This window comes from Geotrypetes seraphini, chromosome 18 (genome assembly GCF_902459505.1).
Source record: "Geotrypetes seraphini chromosome 18, aGeoSer1.1, whole genome shotgun sequence".
NCBI lineage: Eukaryota > Metazoa > Chordata > Amphibia > Gymnophiona > Dermophiidae > Geotrypetes > Geotrypetes seraphini.
In genome coordinates, this window is record NC_047101.1 from 19062718 (window position 1) to 19075951 (window position 13234).

The window sequence follows — 13234 nt, forward strand, 5'->3', positions numbered from 1 at the left end:
GAGATGTTTTTAATAACTTACGGAATCTTATATAAGAAGGTTCCATTCTCAGAGCCACTGGGAGAGCATTCCAGAGTTTTACAAATTGATATGAGGATGTCACCAGATATTGTTTGAAGCCAAATTTTCAAGCAGATGGAAATAAAGTTGCAAATCTTGTGAGAGACTCTGACAATTCTAAAGCAGGCAAATAAGATGGTGCCATCTCATGAAGGATTTGGAAGATAGTTGTCTACATTTTAAATTTACATCAAGCATGAATTGGTAATCAATGGCATTTTGTCAGATAAGGAGTCACCCTATCACATTTCTTAGCCCCAAAAATAAATTTAGCTGCCATATTCTGCAGTAACTGAAGGTTTGCCTTTTTGCAAAGATACAAAGATCTATAACAAGGCAGAACTCCTCAACAAATAATTATAACAGTTTATATACTGCAAGACCGTGAAGTTCTATGTGGTTTACAATGATTAAAAATGCTACAAATTGAGTAGAACTGACAAGTTAAATTGGTCCAATCAGAAGCTGTCAAGACAGCCTCATCAAACTCGTACTAACACAACTATATGGCATACACTGAGCCCATAAATGCAGACCAGATCTGGTCTTCATTCACTAACCTTTCCTTCCCCGATGCCAATAGGCTAATATCAAAACTAGCCTTACGAAGCAGTCCCCTTGACAACTGCCCTCCTTACCTTCTTTCAGCAGCTCCACATCATATCATTAAATGGCTCACTAACCTGCTAAATAGTTCCTTGAACCAAGGGCACCTACCCAAAAAAATGGGTATAATAGTCTTAACCCCTATACTGAAAACAGCCCAAGCAGACCTCTCCATAGCATTCAACTACAGACCGATTGCTGGCATTCTGATCCTCAATAAAATCCTCACGTCTCATGTCAGCAAGCTAGCCTCATACATAGAGCAATACGCCGGCCTTCATACATCCCAATATGGCTTCCGAAAACAGCACAGCACCAAGCTCTTCCTCATCACTTTAATCACTAAAATCAAACAGTTGCTAAGCTCAGGTCATCAGGCCATATTGCTCCAATTTGATATCTCCGCAGCCTTCAACTCAATGGACCACCAATTACTACTAACCAAACTCTTGGAAATCGGAATAACAGGAACTGTACTGAAATGGTTCGCAGACTTCCTACAAAATTGCGAATACATGGTCAAAAGGCAAGAATCATACTCCAACCCTTGGAAGGCATTCTGTGGCATCCCACAAGGCTTCCCATTATCCCCAATCCTATTCAATTTATTCATGAGCTCACTGGGCCACATCAAAATGGAAGATGAAACTATATTGTCATATGCCGATGGCAACCTCCTCCTCCTCATTCCCATAACCAATAACCATCCCAATGTACAACGTTTTGAATTCTATGTTTAGCATTCAATCAAATTTTAATATGCTATGAAACTGTCAACTATGAATATTGCTAAAAAAATCTCAAACAATATAGATAAAATTCAAACCTGGGCAACGAACAAGTTGAAACTGAACGCCACTAAGACCAAAGCCATTGGTTTCCGCACCACACAACAGAATGTCATACCTAACCTCATTCTTTCATTACATTACATTACATTAGTGATTTCTATTCCGCTTGTGCCTTGCGGTTCTAAGCGGATTACATTAGAAGATGGCTGGACATTTCCAGGCGATGACAATACAATTATTTGTATAACTTTACAAACTTTGCAAACCTAACTTTACTTAACTTTTCGTACATAACTTTACATAACTTTACGTACATAACTTTACATAACTTTACGTGGAGTTACTTTGTGTTACTTTACATTATCCTTACCGTGCTTGCATAACTTGCATTAAGTTTACATAATTTATCTTACATAATTTATCTTACATAACTTTACAAGACTTTACGTAGAGTTATTTTATGTTATTTTACCTTATTATTCCAGTACATTGCATAACTTACATTACATGATATTACAAAGCATAACCTTATGTTATATTACAACGCATAACCTTATGTTAATTTACATAATATTACAACGCATAATCTTATGTTACCAAAAATCGTCTGTTCCTAGGTTGCTATATCTGATTTTTTCGGTATTTGGGGAGACTGTGTTTCTAGATATGAATTGGCTTTACGCCCGATGCAGCTAGATTAGATGTTGCCTATGGGGACGAAGTTGCAGTAGGTTATGAATGGAGAGAAGATGATGGTAGATTATAATATTGGGATGTGTTTTTTGAATAGTATGGTTTTTATATCTTTTCGAAACGCTTTGTAGTCCGTAGTTGTGGTCAGCAGCTTGGATATGGTGGGGTCAATTTTCGCGGCCTGTGTAGCAAGTAGGTTGTCATATAGCTTTTTGCGTTTTGTGCCTTTGAGTGAGGGGTAGGTGAATGGAGTCTGGGTTCTCCTTACTCTAGTTGAGAGGTTTCGGATTAGGCGGCTGTTTAGGTAGAGAGGTGCTGTTCATCAGGCATCACTCTCATAATGGAAAAATCCACCAAGGTACTAGGCTGCATCTTAGACAACACTCTCACAATGGAACCACAAATGTTTAACCTTTGGAAAAAGACCATCTCCACTATGCGTCAACTACAACTCACAAGACCATACTTCCACCCACATCACTTTGCTCTGATCATTCAGATGATGGTCCTACCCCAACTAGACTATTGCAACTCCGCCTACTTTGGCGTCAACATCGCTCTTATCCACAAACTACAACTCATCCAGAAAACAGCCGTTAGACTAATCTACAAATTAAAGAAATTTGACTCAATTACAACCTTTATCAGGCAACTACATTGGCTTCCAATATAATCACGAATAATCTTCAAATCGTCATGTATCATACACCAGATCCTATACAGAAGCTCAGCAGCCCCTCTCATCCAATTATTCTCTAATGTTTGGTCGACATCAAAAAGAATCCTTAACAGAGTCCAACTAAACCTACCATCCACAAAATATCTCCACTACAAACGAATTTTCCACTCTATGTTAACCTATCTGGGTGTAAAAATCTGGAATGACCTACCAGAAGCTATCAGGAAAGAGGCAAACTACACTAAATTCAGAAAAAACCTGAAGACTCACCTTTTTGACAACTATCTCAGTTTCTATATAGCATCCCTTATGTCTAAGTCCCTCCTCTTATCTCTCCACGTCCTCTTCCCCTCCTTCTTTTTCCCTTCTTCTTTGATCTGTCGCCTTGAGCCTGTATAGGTATAAGTGACTCACAAATGCAAGATTAGATTAAAGAGGCATAATCACAATTTTGGCAACTAAAACTTAATCTGCATCATGTTATCTGGTGCACATGAATCTGAGAAAAGTACATAATGGAGAATAAGATCTGTGGGGAACAGAGAGTGGGGCGAAAATGCTGGAAGGGAAGAAGACAGAGATTATGGGAGGAGGGGAAGAAAGAAAATGGGTGCCAGACCAAAGGGGGTGGGGTGAAGGGAGAGGCACAGTAACAGAGCAAATGGAAAACGCAGAGAGAAGACAGACAGTGGATGGAAGGAATTGAATGAGATGAGATAAACAGAAACCAGGCAACAAAGGTAGGAAAAAAAATTTCTATTTCTTTTCTTTTTTTTGCTTTAGGATAAAGTAGTATATTAGTTGTGTTGATAAAAATTTATAAACAAAGCCCTGACAGCTGAACATCTTTCTCTAGTTCAGCAGCCAGAACTTTGATTTATAAGGAAGGAATAAGCTAAATATTGCAGTACCCACCTGGAATACTGTGTGCAATTCTGGAGGCCGCATTATCGCAAGGATGTGCTGAGACTGGAGTCGGTGCAAAGAATGGCCACCCGGATGGTCTCGGGACTCAAGGATCTACCATACGAAAAACGGCTTGACAAATTACAGCTATACTTGCTCGAGGAGCGCAGAGAGAGGGGAGACATGATCGAGACGTTCAAGTATCTTACGGGCCGCATCGAGGCGGAGGAAGATATCTTCTTTTTCAAGGGTCCCACGACAACAAGAGGGCATCCGTTGAAAATCAGGGGTGGGAAACTACGAGGTGACACCAGGAAATTCTTTTTCACTGAAAGAGTGGTTGATCGTTGGAATAGTCTTCCACTACAGGTGATTGAGGCCAGCAGCGTGCCTGATTTTAAGGCCAAATGGGATCGGCACATGGGATCTATTCACAGGGCAAAGGTAGGGGAGGGACATTAAGGTGGGCAGACTAGATGGGCCGTGGGCCCTTATCTGCCGTCTATTTCTATGTTTCTATGTTTACTGAGGCTTGTATGGATGGATGCTGCAGAGAAAGTAGTCACCGGGGCGGGGACAGTGGTCGCAGGGTTGGGGTGGGGACAGTGGTTGCAGGGATGGGGCGTGGTAGCGATAGGGACGGGGCGGTGACCGAGACACATTTTTTCCCTGTGTCATTCTCTAGTAAGAAATCAGTGGCAAATCTTCAATCAAGACCACTATACATACATTTATTCTGCACTGAAAAGGATATAGCTTATAAGTAGACTAAGCATAGGTTACAAAAACTGTGCACAAGCTAACCTGAAAATCATACCAAATAAAGCCTAAATACAGCAAGTATACTACTGTAGCAGTTTTAATAATAATAATTTATTTTCTTGTATGCCGCCCCACCAGTAGTTCTAGGCAGTTCACAACAAGAGAGACTAAGACATTTCATTGAAAAAATAGTTTCAAAAAAACCATTACTACTTTAAATACAACATCAGTTAAAATAGTTCAATTAAAAAGCACAAGTCCAACACCTACATTACATTCATAGGGGCATGACATGGGCCGTGTTTCTGCATGTCCGCCTGCCAGGGGTCCAACATCTTCTGAATGTACATGTATAATAAAACCTGAATATACCTGAATAACAAACCTAGAGAAACAGAGGAACAAACACAATAAAAATTAAATAAATTATGAACAAAATAATCCACATTGTTTAGACTGTATGTCTAAGCAATTATTTATTTCATTTTAATGAGTTAACATATTCCTTTGTTTGTTATTCATGTATATTCAGGTTTTATTATACAAGTACATTCAGATGATGTTTGACCCCTGAAGCAGGCGGACATGCAGAAACATGGACCTATGAATGTAATGTACGTGTTGGACCTTAGTAAATATGTGGTGCATTAATACCACTACTATAGTATATTCTGTAGAGTCGTTTCTGGAGGTTCTCTCTCATTTTATTTTGTTATTTTTCCAAAATAAGTATACCATATAGAACAATGTTTCTCAAGCTGATCTTTGATTACTCCCTTGCCAACTGGATTTTCAAGATATCCATAATGTACGAGAGGTTTGCATGGTATTATAGCTAAAATGTCTTAGGGTGTAATCAAGAAAGAAAATGAGATATACTATCTATAAAAGGCAAAAAAAGAATGGGATATAGAGTGAACATTTTTCTGGTCAACAGAAAAAAATAAACATAGAACATGATGGCAGATAAAGGCCAAATGGCCTATCCAGTCTGCCCATCCGTAGAACCGTTATCTCTTTCTCTAAGAGATCCCACATGCCTATCCCAGGCTTTCTTGAATTCAAACACAATCTCTGTCCCCACCACCTCTTTCGGGAGACTGTTCCACATATCTACCACCCTTTTTGTAAAAAAGTATTTCCTTAGATTACTCACCTCTTAACTCCATCGTATGTCCTCTCATTCCAGAGCTTCCTTTCATATGAAAGAGATTCGATTCATGCATGTTTACATCACATAGGTATTTAAACGTCTATCATATCTCCCCTTTCCACCAAAGTATACAGTTTGAGATCTTTAAGTCTATCTCCATACGCCTTATGATGAAGACCACAAACCATTTTAGTAGCCTTTCTCTGGACCAACTCCATCCTTTTAATATCTTTTTGAAGGTGCGGCCTCCAGAATTGTACACAATATTCTTAATGAGGTCTCACCAGTCTTATACAGGGGCATCAATACCTCTCTATATGCACCCTTCTAGCTTTCGCCGTTACCTTTTTAACCTGTTTGGCCACCTTAAGATCATCAGATACAATCACACCCAAGTCCCATTCTTCTGTCACGCACATAAGTTCTTCACCCCCCTAAACTGTACCGTTCCCTCAGGTTTTTGCAGCCCAAATGCATGATTTTGCATTTCTTAGCAGTAAATTTTAGCTGCCAAATTTCAGACCATTCTTCAAGCTTCACCGTGTCTTTCTTCATATTATTCACACCATCCTGGGTGTCTATTGCAGATTTTGATATCATCTGCAAAAAGGCAAATCTTACCTGACAACCCTTCAGCAATATTGTTTATAAAAATGTTTAAAAGAACAGGCCCTTGAAGCACACCACTGGTAACATCCCTTTCCTCAGATCAATCTCCATTGATCACTTCCCTCAACCAGTTCTTGACCCAGCCCATCACTTTGGGAACCATCTCGAGGGCACTCAGTTTATTTATTAGACATCTGTGTGGAACACTGTCAAAGGCTTTGCTTAAATCTAAATGCACCACATCTAGCACACTCCCTCTATCCAATTCTCTGGTCACCCAGTCAAAGCAATTGATCAGATTTGTTTGGCAAGACCTACCTCTATTGAATCCATGCTGTCTTCACCATTATCAGTTTTAAAAGCATTTTCATTAAATTTGCTTACTTGCCTGTAATTCCCTATTTCTTCCTTACTTCCACTTTTGTGGAGAGGTTAGGATATGCAACTAAAAGGGGCAGGATCAGGAGTGACAAACATTACTAATAAACCCCACTTTAACTAAGACGCAGTAGAGGTTTCTACCGAAGCGCTAAATGCTCCAATGCTGATAGAATTTCTATGAGTGTCAGAGTATTTAGTGCTTTGGGCCACAGTAGAAACTTCTACTGCAGATTTGTAAAAAAAGGCCAAAAACAGGTAACAGCTGTCTAACAAGTAGCTGAGATCGATAACAGTAAAATAAATAAACAACATGAAACAATTACAACCAGGAACCTCCTTTGCTTTATGAATGAGAGTAGAGACCAAGATAGGCTCTTAGTCTATATGAAACATGCACCTGGAACAGGAGAACTAGATGAACCTTATAGTCTAATCAGTTTTTTTCCCATTTTTTATATAAAAACCAAAACAAAACTGAAGAACAAAGTAGCAAGCTGCCAAAGTAGACCCTGTGAAACCCCCTAGAAAAGTGTACAAACACCAATGGCGGCATTATGGGTAATTATTTTTGTGCGACCTGCAGGTATTCTGTATTAGTTTACTACCATAAAATATATTATTGTGAATATTATTGTGAAAAATATCAAGCGACGTTCACTTCATTTAGAGCCCAATTCTCGAAATGTATGTCCCAATTGAAAGTGGCAGTAGACATCTTACCGCTGTCTGGCAGCCAATTGGGATTCACCTTTTTTTAAGAAAAAATTGAGGGAGAATGGATGCCTACATTATAGCCTTCTGTCTTGTGTCTACAGAGATGCATAGGGAAGCTTAAGCACACCCAAGGCGAGGTGCAGTTTTGTTCTGAAGTGGCCTTGGGAGTGCTTAAGTGTCCCTATGCTTCTCAGTCTGCATGAGACAAGACGCCTTAAATGTAGGTCTGCAAAATGCTGGCCTAATTTAAGGCGCCTGTTCAGTGATGTAGATGCAATTCTCTTTAGGACACCAATGTACAATTGACACGCGATCGACGGTCTCCTCTTAGGCGTCTACCGAGATCGGTTCCTATAGAAAATCAAGCTCTTAAAGTTTGCATTAAATGTGCAATATCATCATTCAAAGCACCTATGGTAATATACAAAAGTGGAAAGTACACAAAAAGGCTTTGCAGGGCCTGTCTAGTGTGATAAATGAAAGGGCCCTGACATCCCCCCCCCCTAAGACTTCCACTCCCTGGTGGCTTATGGGGAATAACAGTCCTAAAACATGTAAATCCCTCCCCTCCCTGAAGCTGCACCTTTCACATAAGTAAAGTTGAGCTTCAGCCTAGTCTGGAGGCCATAGGGCAGAAGTGATTCCCATTCACTGCTGTTCCGGTGGCTCTGTATATCAAAACGTTATCAGGTGACTAGCTGCATGCTCATCCCTTAGTTGCCTCATAGAGCCCTAAAAAAGTGTGTGGTGAATTTCACAACTAGTTTTAGGACATTAGGGCTCCATGAGGAAATGGGCCAACCACCAGGAAAACAGGGCTCAAATTCTGTATGTCCCAGGAATGTTCCTTATCACCTGGAAGTAGTACAAGATAAACTGACTTGCCCAAGTACCCAAAACTGTAAATCCCATTGAAAGCTGTTAGCTGCCCTAACTGCCATCTGGAAAAGTGAGTTACAAATCTCGAAATTAAAGCTCTAATAAGCTGTGGGATAGGACAGTATTTGGGGGGGGGGGTTTCCCTATAAATGTTTGTTGCTTAAAAAAATCAAGTCAAACACTGCAGAGCTGTGCATGCTCCAAAGAGTATAACAAATGATAAACCAAGCATAAGTATTGTCACACCATTATTGAAACTTAGAGCTGGCAGCAGAATTAGACCTTTATTCCTTAAGCAAAACGCTGCTCTTCATCTGCATGCCCCACAAGCATCCTTCTTGAACAAAACAAACTCGGAAAGAGACATGTCTTTCCTCAAATGTCTAATATGTCACCCCCACCATATTTAAAGGAATTATTACAACACTTCCCTGAAACTTCAGACTTAGGCTTTGTGAAAGCCAAGTAAAGGCTATTGAAAATCCTGGGCATCACTAACGCTATACCCATCGCGCTGCTCTTTATATGGTGACCTGAATATCTGAAATGAATTACCCCAGCCATTCTATTTTTACATACCAAGTAAATGAGCAATGCCAGGCTAAAGCGTCGGCAAAGACATTAGCTACGTAAATATTCAAAGCAGGCAAGGTACCGAGAAGCTTTTATAGTCGCGTTAAAAACATCGCTAGGCGCTCAGGGTAAACTGCAATCTTTCGGTGGTGCACGGCCTCAAAGTACACATGCAAAGGGGGCTAGGATCGACCGAAGGCCGTGGTTTTCCCTCCGCCAACATTTTTAACAGCGTACGGCATTAGCGATCACTTTACTCGAGATCAAAACCGAACTCATCCGCTCGTGCTGGAATTGCAGGAGTTCCCCCCCCCCTCCTCCTCCTCCTCCTCTCAGAAGCACCTAAAAGTGACAATTCGCCGACATCGCACGCTAGAAGAAAAACCACGTTGCTTTCAGCCGCCGCGGTGGAATGCTGGGTAGCGGTGGAGGCTCCGGCATTCGGGAATGGAACGAAGGGAGCCTCAGGATTCCACCCGCCAGATCCGCTTAACTGGAAACCGAACCGGTAGGATCGGCTCTTCCCCCGACCTGTCACTCGCCGGGGGAGGGGGGGACGACACACACACACGATCGACTGTACCTTCCATTCAGCTGGCAAGACCTGTCTCCACCCCTTTCTGCGCGCACACTTTTTTTTTTTTTGGGGGGGAGGCAAATAAAACGAATTCAAGAGGTGGTACAATCTGTGTTTAATGGTTAAAGGGGTTTTTTTTCCCCCAATTTAAAAAACCTCCTGGGGGGGGGGGAGTGCTTAATTTCTATAAAGAGTCTATCACATCCATGCAGCTCCTCCTTCCATATGCTATTTATGTTTTATAGCCTAAAACATGGAGCGGCGCACAGAAAAGCTCTATAAAGTTATATTCCAGGACGTCAGTTTTACACAATTTCCTAATTGCAACAAAAAAAATTGCAGTTTTTTTTTTTAAATGTAAAATAGCCTCTTAACCGGTCAATTCTAAAGCTCAAAGTTTCCTTTTTTTGAAAAAAAAAAAAAAAAAAATGCTGCTTCATGTCACACGTGATGAATTTCAGCGCACCCAGTCCCCTCCCTTCTTGTCCCACGTTCGTCCGATCCAGGCCTTTCTACATGCTTTCCGTACACTGCAAGAAAAGAACCACCACGCGCACACACGTTGTCTCGCTCCCGCATGACGCAAACACCCCCAACTGCCCCCCCCCCCCCCCCTCCGCGCCCGCGCGCTACAATAAACGGGAGACCAGCTGATTTGCACTTCCCGGGGCGATCGCGAAATCGTTTCCCTCGGCAGCATGCCGACAGACACCCCCCCTCTCCCCCCCCCCCAGCTACTATCACCCACCTGGCAGCGCCTGCCCGTTGACAGTGACGCAGGGCCCGGCGGTGTGCTTGGTCCACGGGTTCACCTTGGGCGGGGGGGCCTCGATGAACTCCTTGCGGCCGGGGCCTTGCTCGCCGCCCTCCTCCTGCTGCTGCTGCTGCTGCAAACTCTCCTTCTGCAGCTGGTTGCTGTCCTCCTTCTGCTGCTTGCTGCTCGGGGTCCTCGCCTCGGCCGCCGCCTCCTTGGGGCCGAGGCCCTCGTCGGGCTGCCGCTTCTCCCCCGGGCCGTCGTTGCTCTTCGCGAGCTTGCCCGCCAGCCCGGGCTCGTTGCCGGGCGGGAGGGGGTTGCTGGGCGCGAGGGCCTTTACCTGAGTAGCCATTTCCTCCTCCTCCCCCCGGGAAGAAAGGTGGCCTGCCCCGGCGCTTCGCCCACCGCCCTGTCCACCCTCCCCCGGCAACGGAGAAAAAGAGCCAGCGGAACGCTCGCCACCCCTCCCCCTCTCCACGCTCAAGGAGGGCTTCTCAGGCCCCGGCACCTGCACGCGTCTCCCTCCCCCCCTCAACCCTTTTTTTTCTTTTTTCAAATAAAACCCATAAAACAACCCTCTCCGCAGGCGTCGGCCGCCGGCGCTTAAAAACAAAGGCGAAATATTTTTAAACCGCAGGTGCCGGGCTGCAGCTGCCACTTTAAATCCAACGAGGCTCCCTCGGCTCGCCTTCCCCGAGCCGCAGCAATATGGAAGGAAGGGGAGACCACGCGACTGCCGGGAGCGCGCGCGTCAACCTCCTTCGCGCTGCGTCCCACCCCCCCCCCCCTGGCGTGGTAGGAGACCGCTGCGGGCGCGCGCACGTTGCGGCCGGCCGATGTCGGCATATGTTGGGTGGGTTTGTTGGTGGTTGTTTTTTTTTTTTCCTTTTTCCTTGGATGCTTTTTTTTAAGCGGGCCGTAAGGCGCGTGCGAGAAAAGGTGCGCGGGAGCGAGCACGTTACCTGATGCTGCGGGGAAGGGAGAGGCGAATGCGGCGGTGCTGGGTGGATGTGGGGAAAGGGGAGGGGCCTTAAAGATACAGTGTTCTGAAATGCTTAGATATTTATAGAAAAGACAGGGGGAAGTCCTTTTGATAGTGACAGCTTCGCTGGTTTTGAACTTATCATCTTGCATGTAATATTTATTTATTTTACATTTTTATATACCACTTCCAAGTTAAAAACCATTGAAACAATATAAACTTAATCACCCCACCCCTACCTATCCACTGCCAAACCCTTCAGTTCCAGCTTAGACAAAATAGACATAGCTTCATATAGTTATGAGGACAATATCACTCTCATTCTGCCAGTTGAAAACTCACTAATTAAAGTAACCAAAATAGATGAGATATCTTTAAAACAACAGAATCCTGAATGAAGGACCATAGACTAAAAAACTAAACGCAGAAAAAACGTGGTTCCTATTAATGGAGAATGATAAACAACCTACAGCAACATATAAATTAACTCCCTAACATACCCACTGGAACCCAAGCTAAACTATTAGGGGCCACTATAGATAGACATGGCTCTTTTCAATTACAGATCAACAATGTTGTCCGAAAATCCTTCACAGCAAGATTAAAATTACTATATTTATCAATGGACAATCCCAGACATTGCCCCCCGCCCAAGTTCCATACCGTTTCCCCCCCAAAATCCTCAACTCTTTTTCCCCAACCTTCAGACCACATCTGGAGAGCCTCAAGCATGCACGGATGCATGTGACATCATCTGCACATGCTTGTTGAAGGCCCTATAGATGCGGCTGGAGTTCAGGGCTTTCCAAAACCCAGAGAAAACTGCTGAGTTTTGGAAAGTCCATCCGGGAACCTGGACAGTCCTCTAAATAGAGGACATGTCTGAGTTTTCCCGAACATCTGGTATCCCTAACTAAGACATATGCAATTTTTCATCTCCTAATATTACAACATCTTGTACCTACCATGTCTGGCATCAATGATAAATCAGTTGCAAACTATACAAAATACAGCATTAAGATTAATCTTTTCCATGAACAGATATGACCACATAACACCAGCCTACCTAAAAACACACTGGCTCACAGTGAAAGGCTGGATCTTATTCAAATCAAATTCTATTGCCTATTGTTTAAAGTACTACACTTCCCCCTCCTAATTTGCGGGTTTAGTACTCGCAAATTTGGTTATTCACTATTTTTCCTCCAATTCATCCCCCACCTCCCTCCTGCATCCCAGACCTCCCCAGACCTTACCTGGTGGTCTATTGGTGACACGGGGCAGGAGCGTAGTAAGATCGCTCCTGCCTTGTGCAGAGCTGTCATCAAAAATGGCTGCTGTGGTCTCACGAGACTACAATAGGAACACACAGCAGCCATTTTTGATGACGGCTCTGCACGGGGCAGGAGCATAGGAAGATCGCTCCTGTTCCGCTTCACCGCTAGACCACCAGGTAAGGTCTGGGGAGGTCCGGGAGGCAGGGGTGGGTCAGAGTCGGCCCTAAAAGTTATTTGCGTTTTTTTCAATATTCGCAGGCCAGCTCTGCCCCTAACCCCTGTGTATACGGAGGGAGAAGTGTATAGGGCTATGTATACCCCAATTTATCTGAACAATAGATTCACACTGAAAGAAGCAAAAAGGCTTTGGAGAAACATGAATCCTTTTTCTTACCCCTCAACCAGAAAAACAATAAGGCTAAAAAAGCTAGACGATCTACTGTCATTCCAAACAGCAAAACTAGATAAGATGTTGGCAGAATCTTAGGTGCCATATTGGATTATAGAATATTCTGGAAAGAAATCAAAACGATGTTATGTTTATTGAAAACTTCTATACCGGTACTAATGACTGGGGAGTCAATTCAGAGCGGTTTACATGAGCTTCTGTAAAGGTGTTACAATACAGAGTTCACATTTTTTTTCAATACAGACACATTTATACTATGTTTATTTATGTTACACTCCCCCCCCCCCCATAGTTGCAGGGGTTAGGGGATTCACAAAAAAAACTTTAGGGATGAATCTGAACCACTCCTGTCTCCCTCCAACTTCCTGGACCTCTCTACACCTTTTAAAGCCCAGTGTGCCTGTGGTGAAGAGTGATCTTCCTATGCTC

General features: G+C 43.2%; 1 protein-coding gene across 2 annotated transcripts in view; it reads right to left on the reverse strand.

The window, feature by feature from the left end:
* Nucleotides 1-10659, reverse strand: part of LARP1 (La ribonucleoprotein 1, translational regulator) — a 152054-nt gene extending 141395 nt beyond the window's left edge. Inside the window, exon 1 of one of the 2 annotated variants that reach the window (XM_033927099.1) lies at nucleotides 10132-10659. In XM_033927099.1, coding sequence (XP_033782990.1) covers nucleotides 10132-10489 — 358 coding nt within the window. In that variant the 5' untranslated portion in view covers nucleotides 10490-10659. Of the gene's footprint in view, nucleotides 1-9849; nucleotides 9869-10131 lie in introns of those variants that run through there. The other variant, XM_033927100.1, reaches the window with a different exon arrangement.
* Between the last annotated feature and the right edge of the window lie 2575 nt (nucleotides 10660-13234).